Here is a 21,749-nt window from a genome sequence, read left to right as displayed (position 1 = left end):
CCCTTCCGTCGTCATAGGCTGCGTCTGCACCTCATGGTTATCCAGCTTAGCTACAGGGCCATAGCTGCTATGCCCCTCTAGCCGCTGTAGGGTAGACATGGCTTAATTCAGCCCTTTGGAGACACAACTCTTAAGGGAACTCATGGAGTCCACATCAGCTAGGCACTCAGGATTGTTTCTTTGGTGCTTTTCCTCAAAGCCTCTACAAGCCTCACTTTTAGTCTTGTGCCCATGAACAGGGCAAAACTTGGCTCCTCTTAAGGCAGCCAGCCCTCCCTCTCCTCCCCCGCAGTCAGTTGCAGGATCATTAGCGAATGCATAATGCAAGTTTGCCCTCATTTTGCTGCGTAATTGAGCTCCAAAGACTAAGCTGCCATTCTTCTTAAAAGTGTCTGGTCCTTCTGGTTCTGAAATGAGCCTTTCAAAGGTGGACGGTGTCTGCCTGAGTCTGCAGACATCCTGAAATGACAGCACTGAGGGGTGTGAACTGTCTCAACGGGCTGTTTGAAACTTAATGACCATTTACATGCCAATATTTGCTTCACTGCTGATGGTTTTGGTAAAACATCATGCTGATGTGCTTATCCAGATGTGTGGCTCTGAGCAGCAAGTTACAGACATGGTATGTTGGGACAGCTGTGAAGAGCTATTCATAGAGAATGGAAAATGAATTCCATTCCCTTTCCCACTCTGAGTGCGGGCAGGGGAGGGAAGGAGGAGATGCTTTCAATATGGACAGGAGGAGATGATGTCTCTACTGCTTCCTGGGGGCCAGAAGCCCAAACAGCTTCCCACATTTTCTCAGTGCCACAGGCTCCAATTTGCCCTTCACCTGGGAATCCACTTCCTGTTTTCCCCAGGACAGTGTGCTCGGGACAGTTACGTGGTGCCCGATGCAAAATCTGCAGCATACTGAAAATTGTAAAACGAGAAATGTATTGAATTTAGTAACAGAGATCACAGGAGCTCCTGTACTGGTTAGGAGTGGGCAGTGGGCGGGAGGGCTGGGCATGGTGACATGAGAGGTCCCGGGGGGCAGTGACACGTGAGGGAGGGGTAATTTGGGTGTCATGTGCCACACAAGACATGGAGCCTTGTCAGAAAGGAATGCTGGCCTAGCCCTCCTTGCAGGGGGCAGAGTGCTCTGTGGCTGTTTTCTCCAGGTCTCTTCCAGTCCAGGAACAAAGGAGCTGGAGTCCTGAGCTCCGGACATGTAATAAACTCGTCACCTCATGGAAACACGAGTCCCTCCTCCGTGGAGAGGGCTAACCAGGGATCAGCTGAGGGCATTGGCGAGTCAGGCCACGTCTACGCTGGGAATGCTTTGGAATAGTGGTGTACCATGCTGGGACAGCGCTGCTCGACTGAACACAGCTACACTGGCCAAGTAAAACCTCCCCTTCTGAGTACAACAAGCCATACCAGTAAAAGCACAGCTCTGGCAGTACGGCTGTGTCTACCCTAGGGACTTCTGCTGGCACAGCTGTATTGGTCGGAGATCACACCTCATAGCACCCCTGACCGACAGCTACGCAACCAGACATCTGTAGTGCCGATAGGCATGCTTTGTAATTTCAGTAGCTGCTGTTTGGTCTGAGAGCAGCCCACCAAAACAAGCCAACAGGATGTGGTCTGTCCTCCAGGAACTGATCAGAAATGTGAGTGTCCTGCAGAACTGACCCCCGCGTATCAGGCCCACATGCCACAGAGTCCAAAAAAACTCTCTGTGCCCTGAACTTCTGGGTATTACATTCTGAAAGGCACGTACAGAGACAGTGTGGTACAGGGGAATTGACTGGATTGGGCACATGTCCGCAAGGTGAATGATCCCCTGTGCTTGGAGAAGGAAGCTTGGTGTGGCAGCGTTCCTGAAAGGGACACCTCCCCCTCTCCCACCACATACACCAGTTTTCACTTGTAAGAGTGGTTGATAAAGGAATGCAGCCACTAGCAAGGGCTGCATATTGATAAATAATTCTTCCTTCACGTTATTCTGATCCCCTGGTGTCCATGCTGACTGATTTTAGCCACTGCCATGGAGAATCTAAAATAGCGTGAAATGTAGCTGAGCTGGTGTGGCTGGCAGAGAGAGATGTGTAGGATCTCAACACTGGTAATGCACCTGAAGTGTGCCTGATGGCATTTCAACAGAAACCAGAGGTACAAGACAGCAGAGGAAGGAAGCCAGCCTGGATGAGCCAGAAAAGCCCGCAGCACTGCAGGCTGTACCCAGGTGCGCTCCATGCTTGTGCTCTGAGCACTCACTTTAAGGCGCATAGCCCTACCTGTAGTGTTTCTGTAAGTTCTGTGTCTACCGTCCCACCAGCACGTTTGGCTTTGGGGATGTTTATCAGTCTGGCACCAAAGACAAGACCTGGTCTAGCCTGGGACTGTGAAGATCATTAGCCTTGCCTTGCCTTAACATGAAAGCAGCCTGCCAGAGCAGCCAGCAGCAGTTTATTTTGAGACCATGTAGCACGTTCCTCAGAGGAGCAACATCTCTCAAACATTTCAGGAGCTGTTCCTGGCTGGACATGTGGCACTCAGCTAGCCAATGCAGAGCATTGTATTGCGGTAAATATGCAAGGCATCTAACCCGTGAGTTGGTGCTGGTAGTAAACTAGTACAAAGGACAGGGTACTGCACTGGTCAGTTGACAGGGGTGGCTGCTGAGAGGCTGTGATGCCAAGGACAGAAATATAAGAATGCGGGGCAGCTCTGATTTCCTTTAGCTGTATAGTGCAGTTTAAATACCTATGGTAAGGAGTTAGATAGCTCTGGCAATTGGATTCAACTTAACAGAAAGCCAGCCCAGTTCTTAGCGTTTCAACCGTAGTCTAACTTCGCCATCTTAATGAGATGTTTGCTGTTATGTCCCAGGTTACTAGACATTCGAGCTTTTATTGATTCCGTCTGCACTGCACTGCAGTCATTACACTTCCCGAGCCTGGGGCTCTGTGTAAAGTATGGGATGGGTTCAACAGACAAAGTCATCTTGGTTGTTCCAAACTTCTGATCAGGAATCTGAAAGGGTTAAGCCCATGATGTTATGCTACCTGACCAGCCTCTTGGGCTATTCTGTGCCAGAATTGCAGCATGTAAACTCACTCTATTTCTGACTTTAATCATGAGACACTCAGTCACACACATGCTGCAAACTGTCTTCCAAAATTTTGGCATGAAATGATTCAAGCTTCTGCAGTGGCACCAGGACTGTCTTTACAAGCTTTTCAGACAGTTTGGTGGTAACTACTGCCATTTGTTTCCAGTGTGGCTATGTCTCTATATTGCCTTGCTGTAGTGAAGAGGTTCCCAGATAGGGAACCCAAAGATTAGCTGTTGAAAGAGCTATTAAAAATAGACAAAAACTCTTTGGGTTGCAGCTCATTCACTTGGAGTTTGCCTTTGGGTGCAAAAGATGGCCAGAAAGCTGGAGAGAGGCTGGCTGGCTGTGAAGAGGGATGGCTGGTCAGCACCTTCTGCAGTGCATACCAGGCAGGCTGGTGTTACAGTACTGTGTGTGGTTGTGACAAGGAGGATCCTGGCGAGTACTCGCTTGCCCTCTAATAGCAGTGAATGGAGTCCAGTCTCAGAGCAAGTCACTGGGCAGTTTTTTAAAATAATAAAGCTGTTAATCCCATCTGAACTGCAAATGTGTTGCTGTCTCCCAAAAATATTTCCCTCCTATAGAGAGAGTCATCAGTTTGAAAATCCATTCTGGCCCTGTCTCATTGGTCAGTCTTAATCAGCAGCCAGCTTGGTGGAGAAGCTATTTCCAAGCCAGTTTCCAGGCCACCATTTAAGGTGTTGATGAAGTCTACATTAGCACTAACATTTAAATGACAGAGACGATGAGAAGGCGCAAGATGGATTCAACAAGGAAAGGTCCCTGCTGTCACTGGGGAGATATATTTCTACTGCGTATATTGTCTGACATCACAGTGAAAATATTTGTTTTTACTTCCAACGTTTAAGGATGAAAACATAATTCAGAAATCAGTAATGCATGTGCTAAATAAGTGCTCAAATTTTGACTGTATGGTAAATCACTTGTTAGTGTCTGGAAGTAATATAAATATGAAGGCATCCATTCAATTATCCGTTGCGTTGTTGAAAAAAGCATTTAATGATCAGAACTCAGGACACCTGTAACTCAGCTTCTCGATGTCATGGTTTTTCTGTCTGTAGAATGCCGATCCTGGTCTGCTTCCAAGGAGATTGAGGCTAAATTAATTAGTTTGTAAACTGCTTTGAGATCTTTGTACAGAAAATGCTGAGTTAGTAAAGATCAAAACAAAGCAAAAGCTCTTATGGTCCTGAATGGCTTGTAGCATTGGTAATGGAATGTGGAATCTTTCCCTTTTGGGTCACATGTCCATGTCCAGCCCAGGTCGATTATAATAAGATAAATATATCTGATGTCTGTTTTTAGATGATTTTGGGGGCCTCAGACCAATTCCCAGTGGACAGGGTTTATGTTGCAGTTAGCACTGATTGGACCCCAGGAACAAGACACTGGTTGTGTTCTAGCAGGGCTGAGTTGAGTAGCTTTCCCTGATGCTGAAACTGCAACAGCACCTGTGTTGATTTCCCTCCCCTCCTTCCTGTGGTTCCTCTGTTTTAGTGATGCATATCATGCTGTTTTTATTTTCTTATTTCCTAGTATGGTGTCTTCCTACCTGGTTCATCATGGGTACTGTGCAACAGCGACGGCCTTTGCCAGAGTGACAGAAACCACAATCCAGGAAGAACAGACCTCCATAAAGAACAGGCAAAGTAAGACTCCGTAGAGCACTCTTCTTCCTTAGGTTCCATCTCCAAGTCACAGCCCTTCCCTTCCCATCTCTCTCCTTCACCTCTTAGGCTCCTATCCTTGCAAACTCATGGCCTAGCAGCTTGGCACATCAGGATAAGAGTTGCTCCAGGGCAGGAGGTACTTGGAGATGGGGCCCAGTTCTGGAACAATGTAGCTGATTACATTTACTATTAAAGAGCTGATCTCCCCTAACATTTGCACTGAGACCCCAGAGATATCTTTAATTTGGGGCTTTAGATTCCTGCTGGCAGCAGTCTCGTTAACTTGATTCTAAGGGCTGGGGCCGTAGAGGCCTTAATGCATCTGCCTGGTTTTACTGTGGCACCCATTACAAAGGAATCAAGCCAAACCCTGGTCAAATTCATTTCATGTTTTCTGCTTCTGAAGGGCTTTGCAGTGAGCAGAGCTGTATAGAGAGCAATGCACCACACCTGTCTGCTTTGCCTGCTACATCAGCTAATAGAATCATAGAATATCAGGGTTGGAAGGGACCTCAGGAGGTCATCTAGTCCAACCCCCTGCTCAAAGCAGGGCCAATCCCCAATTTTTGCCCCAGATCCCTAAATGGCCCCCTCAAGGATTGAACTCTCAACCCTGGGTTTAGCAGGCCACTGCTCAAACCACTGAGCTATCCTTCCCCCCCCCTTCACCTCTTAATGTCCAGGCCACCAGCTTCCACAGGCATGAAATGTGCTGCTTTGTTTTCTTTGAACCATTCTAATGAACTTGCTCGTGGAAAAATACATCTTTGAAGAGAACCCTCCCTGGATCCAGGGAACTGGATTATTAAGGACTTGGAGAGCAGTTGGAATGCAGTCTTTAGAATCCCCCTGATTTTTTTTTTTTTTTTTACAGAATCGCAGAGCATTGGGTCCAGTCTCGCATCTTTTTCCATCTTCTCCTGGCTGATTTCCATTTTCATCCCCTGATGCTCTGCTGTTCTGTCCTCTGCTGCATGTGCCTCCTTCCTCCTTGTGATCTGTCTCCCACGCGGCTATTATGTCATGTCACACCTATGTTACATTCCTCTGTAGTTGTCTGGAACACACATTTCTTATACACACTCAATGCGTGTTCAGGCTGGAAGAATCCTCTGCCCAGCAGCCTGGGATGACCTGCAGTTGCTGCCCAGCGCTGCACCTCCCTCCACAATGCCCATGCAAGGATTATGACTGTCCACTTCTCTGCTGACAGGCCACACCTAGAGCAGCAAAGCAGAAACAGTTTGAAATGGACAGCACTCTGCCCTGCTGTCACTTTGATGAGAGAGGGAAGAGGCTGCAAAGCAGGAGAGCTTTTTGTAGATTTCAAGCTGCTTTGATGTCATTGATTTTATTAGTACGTGGGTTATCTGCCCAACCTGATGGGGATATCTGATGTGGGGTAGGAGTGCCACAGTCATCTGTGGGAAAGGAGACTAAACAGGAAGTGTGTTAGAGAAGGAGATGTCTCTGTGTCCCGGTGAAACTGAGACCGATTAAAATGGGCTCTGTAAGATACAGGCAAATCAAGAGAGGAACAACACAGATAGGGAGACAGAAATAGAATCGAAGGAGGAGAAGCATCAAAGGCAGAGAGAAACCAGTGAAAGCCTGCAAACCAGAAAAGCAAGAGAGGGGGAAAGAAAGGCAGTGAAGAAACTGCTGGCTGGTGTGTGACCACGAGCATGGTGACCTGGCGCTCAGAGAATCACAGAATATCAGGGTTGGAAGGGACCTCAGGAGGTCATCTAGTCCAACCCCTGCTCAAAGCAGGACCAATCCCCAATTTCTGCCCCAGATCCCTATATGGCCCCCTCAAGGATTGAACTTACAACTCTGGGTTTAGCAGGCCAATACTCAAACCACCGAGCTATCCCTCCGCCCACTGAGCTATTCCTCCGCTCCTGCTTTGTATCCCTGAATCTTTTAAAACGTCCAGACTGTCAGGTTTGAACCAGTTCAGTCTTCATTGTTCCTGGAACCAGCTTCCTGAGATCTTGGTGTGCAGCTGATTTGGGATTGTGCCTCTGTAGAGAGAACCCAGAATGGTCCAGGCCCTTGTTTCCCCCAGCAGCCTGATGGGCCCTGACCAGGCTGCCATTCCCTGCTTAACTTCAGTAGCTTGCTAATGTTCTGAATAAAAGAAGCCTTTGGTTAAGGCTTAGCACCCCACCCCTTCCCTTAGGAAGTTACAGGCACACAATGCACATCCCTTGTATCTCCCACTGGTTCTCCAGCAACTCCTGATATTTCTGAGGTATCAACAAATCCCCTGCCTGTCCTCTCAGGCTTTCTTTCAGTGCACAAATGGCATAAGCTCAGCTCTACCTAGACTCTTGGCGGGTGACCATTGGAGATGTGTCTCTGGGGGCATGAGGGATCTGTGGGGGCTCCGTGTGTCATCTCAGTGAGCACAGTACCTGCTGTCACTGGGCTTTCCTTGGTGCCAATAGATCTCCTCTTGCTTTCAGGAATACAGAAGCTAGTCTTAGCAGGCAGAGTGGGAGAGGCAATAGAGGCCACGCAGCAGCTCTACCCTGGCCTCCTAGAACACAACCCTAACCTGCTCTTCATGTTAAAGTAAGTATGTTTAGCTTTGTGCTGGGAGATGCCACTGGAAAGTCTACAGAGCCGAACCAGGCAGTCCACAGGCCTCACTGTGTTAGGAACCAACATAGTTCTTAATTCAGGCAGATTGACGCCGCTGTTAAGAGCGGTTACCCTGTGAGCAAGGTAGGAAGGAACGCTGGCTACCCTTGTTAGCACTGCTCAGGATCCGTAGCTGTTGCTGGTCAGGCTTTGCCATGTCCTATCAACTACAGAGGGGCGAACTAGGCACCTTGCTGGCCTGACCCATTCTGCCTGCCCCACAGAGATCCCCTCCACCTGAGCAAAATGCCAGGTCTGGGGAAAGCCCTGCGGCCATGTGGAAGTGGTGCAGATTCCTACCCCGGTGTATTACCACTGCCTTTGGTCTTCCCAGTCCGTCCTGTTGTTCACGCAACATGAACGTGGTAAAGTTCGGTTCATCCCCACTTACAGCCTGCTGAGAAGTGTGGGCGCGGCTGTGGGGATTCTTAGAAAGAAGCTGGTGTGGAAAAAGGTGGAGTTAAAGCAGAGACAAAGGGAAAGTAGGAATTGGTGTGTGTGTGTGTTGGTGTCCTGAGTTATTCAGGGCTGGTTCATGTGTCCTCTTACTCTCTGCTTACCCTAGGATATGGAGTATCTGTCAGCTCCCAGTAGAGCGGAGTGGAGAGCTAGGCCTTTGCCAGCCTTTCTCTGTAGATGAGTGTTTTTACCTTATATTGTCTTCTCTTTTGTAGTGGCCCCCAGCATAGGTTGGTTGGACGGTGTGGGAGGTGTGAAGTTTGGTGCACGCTCTATGGTAACCATTTGTTGCCATGGACAGCACAGTGGAAATCACCTTTTCACCCTTGGGCTTAGAGAGAATACCTGTGATGCGAGGAACATTAGCCATGCAGTGCGATATACCCCCAGTTCCTTGGCTTGCACTCCCTGTGTGAATTCTGGTGGGTTCAGATCAGTGCAGACATTTAAACAGCTGGTTAACTAGCAGGAATAGTGTCTGAGCACTCAAAGTTACCTTGCCCCAGGAGTAGAATGTCATAATTGCTCCCGCTGTTTGGAATCCGTGCCTCATCCCCCTCCCCCTGCCCCCTCACCCCCAATCCTGTGGTATCTTGTGCTTTCGTAGCCAGTGCTGTTGATACTGTAATATGGTCTCTGTCCATGTCTCAGAGTGTGATCTGTTGCCTTGGCTGATCCAAGCTGAGATGCAGCATCTTGTCAGTTACATGTAGAACACACTTAATCGGCTAATACTGGGCTGGAAGCTACAGTGTAGGTATCTGCTCTTGAAATGGTCTTGTTTATGTATCATCTTTTGTCCATCCTTGTACAGGTCTCCAGGTTCATTAGCATCTGTTTCTAGGCAGCAGTATCAAAACTCCCTTCCTACTCCAGCATTCCCAACTTGAAGACACGGGGAGACTTGAGATGCCCTCTTCAGAGCTAGGACCCCTCCTAAGCTTTGGTTGATCCCAGTTTGCTGCTGCTCTGGGACGTATGATAGCAATCACTAGAAAAGCACCAGCACTGAATCTAATTCACATCACCCTCCCCTTCCTCCTCGGTGTCTCCGCCCTTGTCTGACACAGGTGCCGACAGTTTGTGGAGATGGTGAATGGAACAGACAGCGAAGTGCGGTGTTTCAGTACCCGCAGCCCCAAGTCACAGGACAGTTACCCAGCATCCCCCAGCCTAAGCCCCAGACACGGATCGAACAACTCGCACGTTCACAGCACCGGTAAGTGCTTTTCTGTCCGTCTCCACGTGAAGCAGGTCAGGTCTTGGGGGTGGGTCGCTTTGTACACAACCTGCTGGGGGGTCTGTCCTTTGCTCTTTGAAAGACGTCTGTCCTCCTAACCCCAGCAGGAAAGATTTACGGTTACTGGAGGTGATCTTTCTGACAGAAATGGCATACTGTTGATTTTGAATCAATGATTTTAACAGAGACTAGGTTGTACAACTGCCTTTCGCAGAAGTTGCTATGTGGAAGCTGACAGAATATTCTTCAAAAGGACTGCCTCACAGAACAGTCCTCGGGCAGAGCTATATAAGCAAAGGCCTGGCTCGCACAGCTTGTCTCTTCGACCGCAGGGCCCACAAGGGATAACCGCTCTCCTATGGACTTCCTAAAGTCTCCAGGAGAACCTCCCCCTCCTTCAAGGTGTCCAGTGCACTCACCACTGCTTTCTCCTCTCCAGTACCCCATCCCGTTTTCTATTTGGAAGCCAGGCTAAGCAAAGAAGTGAGATGAATACGCTTTGCTACAGGCTTTTCATGTGTAACAACAATGTGTTAAAATGTGTGTCTAGGAATTCGCAAAAAGAAAAGGAGTAATTGTGGCTCCTTAGAGACTAACCAATTTATTTGAGCATGAGCTTTCGTGAGCCAGCTCACGAAAGCTCATGCTCAAATAAATTGGTTAGTCTCTAAGGTGCCACAAGTACTCCTTTTCTTTTTGCGAATACAGACTAACACGGCTGTTACTCTGAAACCTGTCTAGGAATTAAGGACTTACAGTTTACAAGCAAAACAAGTAAGAGCGAGGGGCATAAAGTGCTTGCCTAAGATCAAAGCAGAGGGTGGAGATGGACGGAGTGGGCCAGGGAGCCAGAGCTGCTTTGTTTGAAGCTTTACATTCCCAGTGGAGAAGTCCCTTGCTGACACTCAAGCTGTCTCCACCTGACAGTCAGAGCTGCTCCATGTGAAAAGCTGAGGGTGCTAGAAGGAGAGAGCTGGAGCATACATAAAAACGGTCTCTGCTGGGCATGCAAAGGCTTAAATGAAGGGGAGACGATTAGCTGAGCAGCTCCATAGCCCCACTCCCTTCAGCCATGTTTCCAGCCTGGGGCCTCAGCCCCTGTTTGTCTTGAGACTGGACGTCTTTCTGAAAAATAGCTAACTCAACCACAGGATGTGGACTCAGTGCAGTAATCCCAGGTTGAAATTCTCTGGCCTGTGTTATCCAGGAGGTTGGGTGGCTGATCAGAACCGTCCCTTCTGGCCTTAGAATCTGAGTGTCTCTGTGGTAATGGATTTTTGCAACTAGGAAATTCCTACATAATAAACTCAATGAACATTGAGTTAAGACAGACTTCACCTCCGGCCTTGTCCTGGTCCACACACATGAACATGCTGCTGTCGCAGCGTTTGATCCTGTCAGTACACAGATTGGCTTTCAGAACAACGTTGGCCCCTTCAGTGCACACGTCAGTGAGCTGACACCAACTCAGCAACGCACGGCCGTATCGTCAGCCTGTGATGCATTTTGCTGTCACATTATGAATGCACACGTGAAGTGGCAGGCATGTATTGTCCTCACTTGTGAGTCTGTAGGATATGTTGCAGAGCCAGTCTGATGTTTTGACAGTCATGTCTGTGCATGTATATATAATACAATTGGTTAGTGGCAGATGAGGCTCTGCATATGTAATCAGTGCTGTCATCTGTGGTACCAGGCACATGGTGATAGTGTTGTGGGCCTACATCTCCTTTCGCTTGCTCCTGTAACTTCCAAGTGAGGAGAATCAGATTAGTCATTTTAAGATGTCAGTAAATTATAAACAAGTGTCACGTGGCAGGTTGGTGTTGAGTTGCCTATGTCCCATTATACCATGTTTCATCCTATGAAGTGGAGTTTGCAGTTTGGGGGAGGTTTTTAAAGCTTCTTCAGCTTTAATTCTCTTGCAGCAGGTGGATTTTGGCCTAGTTTTTTACCAGTGCACTGAACATCTAGATTTCTTCCCCAGGTGTGTTAGAGGGATGAGAATTCTGGTTTCAACGAAGACAAACTTCTGCTTGTCTCATGTGCTTCTCTTTGGGATCCTCGGTCCCTCAGGTGTCTGAGCTGGTTGGGGCGGATCTTATCCGCTGGATTGTTTCTCACAATCACTGAAGCACAGGTGTTGCGAGTGGGCGCTGCTGCTCATTTGGGGTTTGCTTGTGTTTTCCTAACACTGTGCTCAATGTAAAAAGGAGCTCTAGTATTTTGTGAATTGCAGCCTGCCCCTATTTCCCTCCCCTGGGGCCTGCTCCTCAGTGAAAGGAGCACAAGCAATGTCTCCTGCTGCTGACTTCAGCCCAGAATTGCCTAGCCCCTCCCCTCTGACACCTCTCTCCTTGGCTTTCAGGAGCAGACAGCCCAAGCTGTAGCAACGGAGTCACATCCACAAAAAGCAAACAAAGCCACAGTAAATACCCAGCACTGAGTTCATCGTCGTCCTCTTCCTCCTCTTCCTCTCCTTCGTCGGTGAACTACTCTGAGTCCAATTCAACAGACTCCACCAAATCCCAGCAGCATAGCAGTACAAGTAACCAGGAGACCAGGTATTCCTTGCTGTGCCTTTCCCACGCCTGGGCAGGCAGGGGCTTAGCCTGCTTTCTGAGCACCTTATCAGCCATTCGGTCAGCGCTCTTTCCATCACTGGGGTAACCATGAGTAGCTATAGGCATCACTGCTGAGCAGCCAATGGCAGGTCGTCTTCCACACTCTCCCTCCCACCTTGGGGCTGAATTGATGCTGCCCGTTCCCGTAGGAGAAGCAGGATAGCCTTGAGTAAACAGTCCCCAAATGCCTTTGGGGCAGATGTCCTGCCAGGGTGATGCTGTGACTGTCCCAAAAGGTAGTCTAAAAAGCAGCAGCCCTGCCACGCATGCTCCTGCACTCTCAGCCGAAAGGTTTGCTTATGGACAGCAAAAGGGCCTCCTTCCTCCAGGAATCTGTGTGCTCCCGCGGGGAATAAAAGACTGAGCTGGGTGCAGGAAGCAGACCTGAGTCTTCTGCACGGCAGCCCAGACCCTTGTCACTTAGACGTGTCCCTTTTGCATGGGGTCACATTCTGTTCACTGGACCAGTTCATTAGATGCTGGTGCCATCGGGCCAAAGGGCCCTGTGAATTACAGGCATCTCCATTGAGTCACGGTGGGTTTCAAGCCTGGAAGGTCATTATTGCTGCATTTATTGGGGTTTGAAATAGACATAGACTATCAGGGTTGGAAGGGACCTCAGGAGGTCATCTAGTCCAACCCCCTGCTCAAAGCAGGACCAATCCCCAACTAAATCATCCCAGCCAGGCCTTTGTCAAGCCTGTCCTTAAAAACCTCTGAGGAAGGAGATTCCACCATCTCCTTAGGTAACCCATTCCAGTGCTTCACTACCCTCCTAGTGAAAAAGTTTTTCCTAATATCCAACCTAAACCTCCCCCACTGTAACTTGAGACCATTGCTCCTTGTTCTGTCAAATATGCTGACCAAGCGTGAGAGCTGAGTTTCCTCTCTGCTTAGCTGTTTTGGTGGCTGCTGCGGGGCTCCCTAGGACATGTTGGGGCAGAGATCTTTGTGATTAATGAGGGGTCCTCAGCAACTGCCAGCTGACATTCAGACTCACTAAGTGGATTGCTAAATACCATGGTCAGGGAAGCCTCTAGCTTCCACTCTGAACTCCACATGGTTGTACAGCTCATAACCGAGTGAGAGACATCATATACTGGAGTCCTACAAATCGTCTGCACAAACGCTGGGTAATGACAGCTCTATGCCAGCGGGGACGGCGTAGATCTGAAACACAGAGAATCTTTGAACTCTTGAGTTCAAGTCCTGGTGGATCATCTCATCCTTTCAGCCTTCTGAGTTAGAGCAGTGGAGGTCTCCTGCAATTTGCTGTGTAGAGGTCTTGAAACCGTGGCCCTGTCTGCTCTGCGTGGATATTAAAGAACCTGAGGGACACTTTGTCTAGGGCTGATGGTTTGCCTCAGTGCTCTTGGCTAAAATTTCCCCTGTATTGTGTAGAGTGTTGTGTGTTGCTTGGCTGCTGTTCTCCACCCCAGAAGTGGCTGCAATTTGAAATGTTAAATTAAGTACTTCCCTCCTTCCCTCCTCCGGGACCCCCTTGGGTTCGAACCGCACTTTATAGATAGAGGCCTTCGTTGTTCTGAACCTGGTTTTGCCCTGCTGGATTGTTTTCTTGTCTCCTGTGGGCTACTGGGTGTCTAGCCCTGGCAGCCTACTGGTCGGCCATTGGGCACGCTTCCTTCTGTAGGACTTTCCCTTTGGAGAATGTTTCTGCCCTTTCTAAGCCCTCAGGCTTTTCTTTTCCTTTTGCACCCCAGTGACAGTGAGATGGAGATGGAGGCTGAGCATTACCCCAATGGAGTCCTTGAAAACTCCTCCACCAGGATAATGAATGGCACCTACAAACATGAAGAGATCCTCCAGACGGATGAGTCCAGCATGGGTAGGGCCCTGGAAGGAAGGAGTGCTCTCCTGTCCCTCACAAAAAGTTAGCGGGGGAATGGCACTGCTGACACATGTATTAGCTCTGTCTGGGACTGGATCAGGGTTGGGCATTGCCCTGTGGGTCTGTTCCTCAGCCCAGGGTGCAGGCATGAGATTCTCGGGATCTCTGATCTGGGGCGGGGGGGAGAAACCATCTGGGAATTGAACTAATCTAGACTTTTTTGGGGGCCAGGTGCTTAATACTGATTTAGACAGGGCTGGGCAGCTGAGTTTGCTCACTGACTTGATACATGGGGTGGGGCTCCCTTTACAGGGGAGTCAAACAAAAGGCCTAATTTTTCAGGGCATCCTGTGTGCAAACTGCCAGTAAAGATGACGTGTGTTAGACCTTCACCCTGGGGGATCCTACTGCCCTGGAACTCCTGAGGTGCGGGATGCAGAGGGCTAATCAGCTGGCTGGTGATGGGGCAGTGGAGGCCAGAGCCTGGTCAGCAGTAACATCCAGCTCAGAACAGTACAGAGAGTTGCCATCCTCTGTTGCTGGTTCTGTGGCCTCTCTGGGTGGTCTACACAGCAGCTAGACACCCGCAGCTGGCCCGGACCAGCCAACTTGGGCTGTTCCACTGTTGTGTAGCCATCCAGGCTCTAGGACCCTGCGAGGTGGGAGGGTCCCAGAGCTCGGGCTCCAGCCTGAGCCCAGAAGTCTACACAGCAATGAAACAGCCCCACTGCCCGAGTCACCTGGCAAAGTCTAGTCACCACCGGTGTCTAGTCACTGTGGTGACATGCCTTGTGAGATGAGATGAGGCTGTGAAGGTCTCACTCTGTTTCCTGGTTGTCAAGTGGTCACCATACAAAAACCACCTAGACTGGCGTGGATTGCCCTCCTCCTTGGCAGCCTCAGCAGAGGGGGCCCAGGATGGAAAGTGACAGCCAGCCCTCCTCTTGGGAGTCGGGCATCCCTGCAGGTCCAGACTCAGAGGGGCAGCAACTTGTGGGGAGGCTCTAACTGTTTGCGGGGAGAGGGGGTTGTCAGTGCAGCCCCTCCTCCAGGGCTACATTTCCACACTCACCACAAAGGTGATAACACAGCGCAGTCACAGTGTGGACCCCTGTGTGGCTTGGTCATGAGACTTGATGAGCTGTTAATGCTGCCTTCCTGTTCATCCAGGGCAGATCCTGGACAGTATCATGCCTGTGTGCACCCCACACAGACACCCACTGCCTGCTGGCAGACAGCTGGACACCGGGCTCAGGGCGCAAAGAACAGCAGTGGGCGTCTGCTCTGCCAGGCTGCCCTTAAAGCAGCCCCACCAGGGGAACATTAGAGTGAGGGTGGGCCTCGGGGAAGGACTTTGTGGACCTGAAGCAGGGCTGAGCACCAGGAGTTGCCTGCCTGCAGGGCAGTCATTTCTCTTCCCCTCTGGCCTTTTTTCAGAAGACGGCTGCCCCCAGAGACAGCTCTGCGGGGGGAACCATGCTGCCACAGAGCGAATGATCCAGTTTGGGCGGGAGCTGCAGACTCTGAGCGAGCAGCTCTGCAGAGAGTACGGGAAGAACACGACGCACAAGAAGATGCTGCAGGTGAGGGTGTGCCTCTGGCCGGGCTCACAGCAGCACCCGCCACATGGACCAGAGCTGGGGTTTTTCCTGCCGGGTACTGGGAGGCCGGGGGCTGTGCAGGTGGAGAGGGGTGGGAACAGCGCTAGCACCAGCAGTGGCCCTCAATAACACAGGGCGCCTGTGGCCAGCTCCCACAAGCCAATGTTCATTCTGCACTGGGGGGAGGTGCATGTCTGCCTCCGCTGCTGGCACCTCAGCCAGGAGTGAGAGGTGCATGTCTCACTCAGCAGCCCCTTGCCCAGCTGCCCTCATTTGCTGCCGGAGCTGGGGCATTCTTGTTGGCAGATGCCTGCTACCTGGCTGAGGGAACATGCCCTGGTTGACTGTTAGTCCCTCCCCTTTTTCTGCATTGCTGCTCGCCTTACTGCCCGTGTCTCTCTTCCGTCCCCAGGACGCTTTCAGCCTGCTGGCATACTCTGACCCCTGGAACTGCCCTGTTGGGCAGCAGCTGGATCCAATCCAGAGGGAACCTGTGTGTGCTGCTCTCAATAGTGCTATATTGGGTAAGGCAGGGGCCACGACACCTCTGCCGCAACCACAGTCGCCCCGGGGCAGGTGCTTGGGATGTGAGGGGGCCCTCCGAAATGTGTGCCTGGAGCTCCCCTTGTTCCTGCCGATTGCTCCGAGGTGTTGTGGCCTGGGACAGTGACAGCTGGGGTGACTGGGGAAGGGGAGAAGGGAAGCCAGATACCCACAGCTTTAACCCCATTCCCTGGCCAGCACACAGCTGCTGCTGCTGCTCTGTTCCCCTCCTGGCTCGCACCCAGTCGCCTGTCCCAACACTCCTCTGAGGGTTCCCGTCAGGAATTTCCACCTTCGCTGCGAGGAGCTAAGCCGCCTCCAGTGCATTCCCCCTCTCACCCTGCCCCATCAGCGGACATCAGCTCTCTCCTCTGAGGTCCTTTCAGTGCAGGGATTGGCTGTCACACCCCTCGGGTCTGTAGCTGACCCCACTGTCAGGGGAAGTGTGTTTCACCATCCCATCAGTAGAATTCATTTCAGTGGTGCTTGTCCTCACCTGAGGGCCTGTGGCTGGAGTCTGAAGAGGGCAGACTTGTGATTGCTTTGGGGGTTTTCATTGAACAGCCGGAGTTTCAAGCATTTAAATGAGCTTTCTTCCCCGAGAGAGGGTTCCTGAGCCTTCTCAAAAGCCATTCCCTCTCCCTTCGCCTGCCTGTAGCCAAGATTATAAACGGGCCGTGCAGCCCAGCCAGGGCTGCCCTTTCCAATCTGAGGGTAGCTGGATGTGAAGTGACCTTGCTGCATGCACAGAGATCTGTCATGGGGTCTCCTTCAGCTGATTAGTTCTCGTTGTGTTCCCAAGCTGCTGGCCACCTGTGCAGCTGGGCAATTGAGGAGTTGGGTCTGGTCTTGGCCCCAGAGTTCTGGGGCCCCTCTGCATCCACAGTTGGGTGCCAGCACCTGCTGTCTAATTGGCCTCTGAAGGCCCCTTCCCCAGCCCAGCACTCCCTGCATGAGGCCTTCACACCTTGCGCATGCCCCATAGACACAGCTGCTCCAGGCTTTCCTCAGGAAGGTGGCCTTGTACTCCAGAGCCCTGATCTGCCTGAGGATCAATAGCAGGCTCTTGCTTCGCTTCTGAAGAGTCCCAAGCGAGGGAAGTCAGCCCAGAAAAAGTAGGTTTGGGCCTCTCAGCCTCTGGCCCAGGGTGGAGCCTGTCCAGACAGCAACTGGCCAATTCCCAGGGCTCGTTGGCGCAGAAACTTTCTATGGTAATGAAGCTTGTTTGCAGGCAGGATAGGGCCTGTACAGCAACAGGACCCCTTGCAGCCTGGCTTCCTCTGACGTCATGGCAAAGGGTCAAGGGAGGGATGGTTACTCTGGCTGACAGCCACGTCATCAGCCTGGGCTCTCCGAGAAGGCTGATCACTACACAGGGTCCCGTGGTGACTCACCCACCCTGCTCCCTCGTTCCCCACTGGTCTCGGCCGGAGGCTTGGCCGGAGGCTTGAAAAGCCACTTTTTGATTCTTTTAGTCACAATTTTGAAAACCAGAAAACGGGCCCGTTCTGCCAGGGCCTCAGGGAGGCCGGGTGCCTGGCCCAGCTCCCTGTACACCCAGCAGGGCGGAAGGGACTGAGCAGTGCTGCCTGCAGGGGCTGTTGTGACGTCAGCACTGAGGGCAGGGGACTCGCCCGCTCCCAGCACTCCACCTGCCGGTACCATCAGGGAGGAGGCGGTGGCAGAGCCGGCTCCCTCAAGGCCTTTGTGGCAGAGAAAGGAGGGTGGGAATTAGACTCTGAGGACGGGGAGCAGGGTTTGGAGCTTGATCCCCAAACTCTCTCCCTCTTCCCCATTCCCTGGTGGGGCTCAGTTTCAGCTCAGGTCAGTCTTTCCCCTGCTGGCCAAGCTCCGTGCGCGATCCAGCTCCTCTGTCTCACAGAGCCATGCTCTGGTCCTAGGAAGGCCCCATACGTTGATAGTCTGGTCTGTGGCTGTGGTCTCCAGTGCAGCATGACGAGCAGTAACCTGAGAGCAGCGAGCTAGAGAGGAGTTTAGGGCTCCAGCCCTGTACCTCTCTGCACCCTCTGTCAGACACACATGGAGGAGGTGGAATTCGGGGAAGGAAAGTCTCTGGGGATCAGGCTGCTGACAGCCACATGGGGCTGCCTCAGTATCAGCAGCAGGGCAAGGTGCTTGCCCTGTTTGCTCACCCACTGGAGGAGATGAGCAGTTGCTGAAGGATGTGGCCTGAGGGACTTGTCCCCAGACATGCTGTGTGCATCCTGTGATCCTTCTGACACCTTTACTAGGCTGGTAGCACCAAGCGTCCTCCTTTGCTGGTACGCCTGGCTGAGGTCTCAGCAGAGGCACAGAGCTGGCTGAAGTATTTCCCCTCCAGAGAGATGAGCAACATAAAACTGGAGAGGACACTTGAGAAAATGAAGGACTCCAGATCCATGGCTAGGCCCGAGGGGGCTTGTACTGCAGGCTAGACGCCCATGAGTGGGAGCAGACAGCGGCCACCTTGGAGAAGGTCACTAACTAGCATCCCACCTTGCTTCTGCCTCTGTGTTCTGCTCTCCTGGGTCTCAGGGGTTCAGTGGCTGGAATGGGCTGCGCAGCCCCATAGTCTCCCTTGGACTCAGACTGGCAGCACCAGTGGTTGCTTGTTGGCCCACGCAGCACTGCTTCCCAAAGGTCCTGCTGCCTTACGCTGCTGGGGGGCGCGTCCGGCGAATGTGGGAGTGAATCTGTGCAGGGACAGCACCCTGGCAGGGACAGCGTGAGCAGCTCGGCAGCTCTTTGTAGCAGCTGCCCAGCCTGTGCTCTGCTTGCTGTCGAGGGAGCACTTAGGTAGGCCGCTCTGGCAAGGTGCCGTGCTCAGCCTTCCATTCTGAGGCGCTTTCTTCTCTCTTCCCCACAGAATCTCAGAACCTGCCAAAGCAGCCCCCGCTGATGCTTGCCCTGGGCCAGGCTTCCGAGTGTTTGCGGCTCATGGCTCGTGTGGGCTTGGGTTCCTGCTCCTTTGCCAGAGTTGACGACTGTTTGCACTAGCCACCAGAGGAGATGGAGTGACGTCCTCCAGTGCTGCCCTTCACCCTCCATTGCCACCACCGCCTCTTCCCTCGCCTGACCTCCCTGCTGCCCGGCCCCCCCGCCCGCCCCGGGAAGAGACAGAGCGCTGACTGAGTCAGTCCCTCCGCACCAGGCGTCCTCGTCACGTGCCATTGGCGGAGCCGGGCAGCGGCTGGCAGACCTCTCCCATCTCCCCACCGTCACCGCGGCTGCAGCAGCACTCAGTATTTCGCTGGTTAATCTAATGTAGAGCCTTCCGATTTAGGTCTTTCTCTTTATTTTTTTCTGACTGAGCCACCAGTATTTATATCTGGAGAGTTTGTGCTGAGCTGGTTTCTGCTAATTTAGTGATAAAGCTCATCCACCTGGGTGACAGCTTCTTATTTTCTTAAGTAAAAAAGATCTATACCCGTCCCCACACATGAACATCCAGTATTTATCTCCAGTGCTAGTGACCTGAGCTCTTCCCCAGAGGGCAGCTCAAGGTGTTTATTTGGATCCCATTCATTAAAAAGGTCTCTTCCACCTCAGCCAAGGCATTCATGTATTTATTCCCCACAGCCCAAGCTCTGTTATTCCCCCCCCCCCCCCCAACAGTCACTTTAGGCTTCATCCTGGGAACTGAAGGATCTCTGGGCTTCACCAGTTCTGCCCCTTCAAGAGCCCGGGGCTGGTCCTTTGCTGACCCTGTGAAGGGCCAGGCTAGTGCAGTGGGAGACATTGCCTTGTTCCTCATGTCAGTGGGCTAGGCTGCGAATGCACCTCCAGCCCTGGAACAGCCAGCCTTCGGGCATGGAGAGCACCTCGCTGTGGTTAGAGGCTGGAAAAGCAGAGGGAGTTGGAAATCACCAGGTTTGGATGAGCCCCTGGGACTAACCTCTAAGGAGCAGCTGCTAGGGCTGCCTGAGCGAAGGGTTTGCTGTGTGTTCCATTACGGAGCCCCGTTCTCTGCGGGTTAGGCCACGTTGGTGTAGCTGGGATCTGGGCTGCATCCCCCAGCTAGAGCTCTGCTAGGAATCTTTACTGATCACCCATCCCAGACGTCCAGATGGCTGCTTGGATATGCCAGGTGTCCATTGGGAGAATTGACCTGGAAGTATGGAGTGTGCTTGTATCACCCCCAAAGCTTGTAAATGTCAGGTTTTTACAGGCTGTGTGTGGACCAACAGCATTATAGACGGCAAGATTTTAAATACATGACAGCCAGGCCATTACATTTAAAGGCAGCAGCTCTGTTCTCATAAGGATTGTAGAGTAAATACTGAGTTTGGAGCCGCACGGTGACCCCAGCAAGGAGCTGTGACGGCTTAACACCAGCGGAGGATGAACTGGTTCAGCAGTGCTGTCAAAGGCGACCTCACAAGCGCGGCTAGACATGTTGAATTACAAGCGTGCGTGCGTGAGGCTAACGATACCCAACGGCTTCACGCACTGCGCGTTTGTGTCTGGGTGCCGTTGCTGACGGAGAGTAGGGTATGGTGTGACCGAATGTGGCGAGCGGTCTGCCTGCCCTCCCACAGATCTTCGCAAAGGGGAAATGGGGTTTGCCGCACTTGTCTCTGCTGCTTTTTCTGTGTTTAATTTGAAATTTTTTCAGACGGGGAAAATGAAAAATAAAATTTGTTCAAATTCACTAATGCCAAGTGGAGGGCATTCAGGCTCAGAATCCTCGCCAGCCCCTCCGTGGGCTCCACGCTGGGAGTGAGCTTACACACCGTGCTGGGGAAGGAATGCGCTGTGTGCTTAGCTCCCGGCTGTATGTTCAGCACCACGAGTGGAGGCTGCAGGTGGAGTAGGAGACCCTGGGGCACCTCTCTGCTGAAGCCCAGACCCTGCGTCATTACTGCTTCTGCTGATGGTGTAGCAAATGCTTGAGGGCCCGGCGGAGGAGGGGTTGGATGCTGCCTACGGTGGTGGTGAGGGATCCTTTGCAGACAGAACTGGAAGGGGGAGAGTGGGGGAAAGCAAGGTGGTGACGGTTCCATTGTGAAATCGTAACCAATGTGTAAATGGCTAGTGCCACCTGTTGATAAAAATGTGGAATTGAAAATGCGTCTTGTGTAGGTGCACAGACTGACCTAGGGAGGAATCTTCCCGCAGCCTCATCACCAACCGCTGGGCCTGGCTTGTACAGTCCAGTAAAAACAGCCGCCAGGGGTTGCTGCATTGGCATCTGCTAAAGCCAGCCTGGCGTTAGAACTTGTAGCCATAGTATCTCTTACAGCAGACCTACTTTCCAGCGCCCAGTCTAATGTCCTCTCTTGGCCTGGGGTTTGCCAGTTTGGGTTAGGTAAGTTGGGTCTACACTTAGTTACCTAACCATGTCCCCCAAGGATGGGGACAGCCCCAGTGGCTGGTCAGCTTTACCTGTTTCCGTCCTGGCTTGCAGCTGGCCTCTCTTCCCACCTTTGTAACAACGTCACCACTTCCTTTGCAAAGATTCCCTGGAGGTTGTGCTTTTTGCTACTCAGTACTATAGAGGTTCCACTTCCTTTAAGCAGTGCCTTTTTTTGTCATTGTGCAGCTGTCCCCTTGGGTCCCTGTGTTGGCCTTGCACCATGGATCATTTTCTTCCTTGGCAGAATTGTTCGAAAGCTTCTTACTCCACAGTTGCATTTACTCTTCCAGAGCAGTTGTTTTATCTTCAGTTTCTCATTCATTACAGGTAAAGCATCTAAATGCTCTTGGGCTAAGACTTCTGGTAGCTTCTCCGGGGTATCTGAAGATGCAATGGACTGGCCTCTCCATGTCTTCAGCCAGTTCTCCTACGTGTTATTCACATTGGATAAGCCATCCTTGTGTTGCATTCCAGTCAGTTCCATGTCCAACTCCACAACTGGTTATTGCAATTGTGAATACTCAGCCGTTTCTCCTGTCCGCCTGCGGCATAGTAAGGGCAGATCATTGAGCCTGGTATCAGGAAACAGTGCTTCTCTTCCTCTCTTCTGTTGCTCTGCTTATCTCCAATT

The 21,749-nt window shown here is 51.6% G+C and overlaps 1 protein-coding gene across 2 annotated transcripts in view; it reads left to right on the top strand.

Moving 5' to 3' along the window:
• Window positions 1-19,310, top strand: part of RANBP10 (RAN binding protein 10) — a 162,796-nt gene extending 143,486 nt beyond the window's left edge. For both annotated transcript variants that reach the window (XM_073307234.2, XM_073307235.1), the window contains 8 exons: window positions 4,664-4,776; window positions 7,269-7,377; window positions 8,976-9,124; window positions 11,514-11,709; window positions 13,491-13,615; window positions 15,056-15,201; window positions 15,632-15,743; window positions 18,629-19,310. In XM_073307234.2, coding sequence (XP_073163335.1) covers window positions 4,664-4,776; window positions 7,269-7,377; window positions 8,976-9,124; window positions 11,514-11,709; window positions 13,491-13,615; window positions 15,056-15,201; window positions 15,632-15,743; window positions 18,629-18,759 — 1,081 coding nt within the window. In that variant the 3' untranslated portion in view covers window positions 18,760-19,310. The remainder of the gene's footprint in view (window positions 1-4,663; window positions 4,777-7,268; window positions 7,378-8,975; window positions 9,125-11,513; window positions 11,710-13,490; window positions 13,616-15,055; window positions 15,202-15,631; window positions 15,744-18,628) is intronic.
• Window positions 19,311-21,749: the final 2,439 nt, after the last annotated feature.

This window comes from Lepidochelys kempii, chromosome 12 (assembly GCF_965140285.1).
Source record: "Lepidochelys kempii isolate rLepKem1 chromosome 12, rLepKem1.hap1, whole genome shotgun sequence".
Taxonomy (NCBI): Eukaryota; Metazoa; Chordata; order Testudines; family Cheloniidae; genus Lepidochelys; species Lepidochelys kempii.
This window is presented reverse-complemented; position numbering and strand designations above follow the sequence as displayed.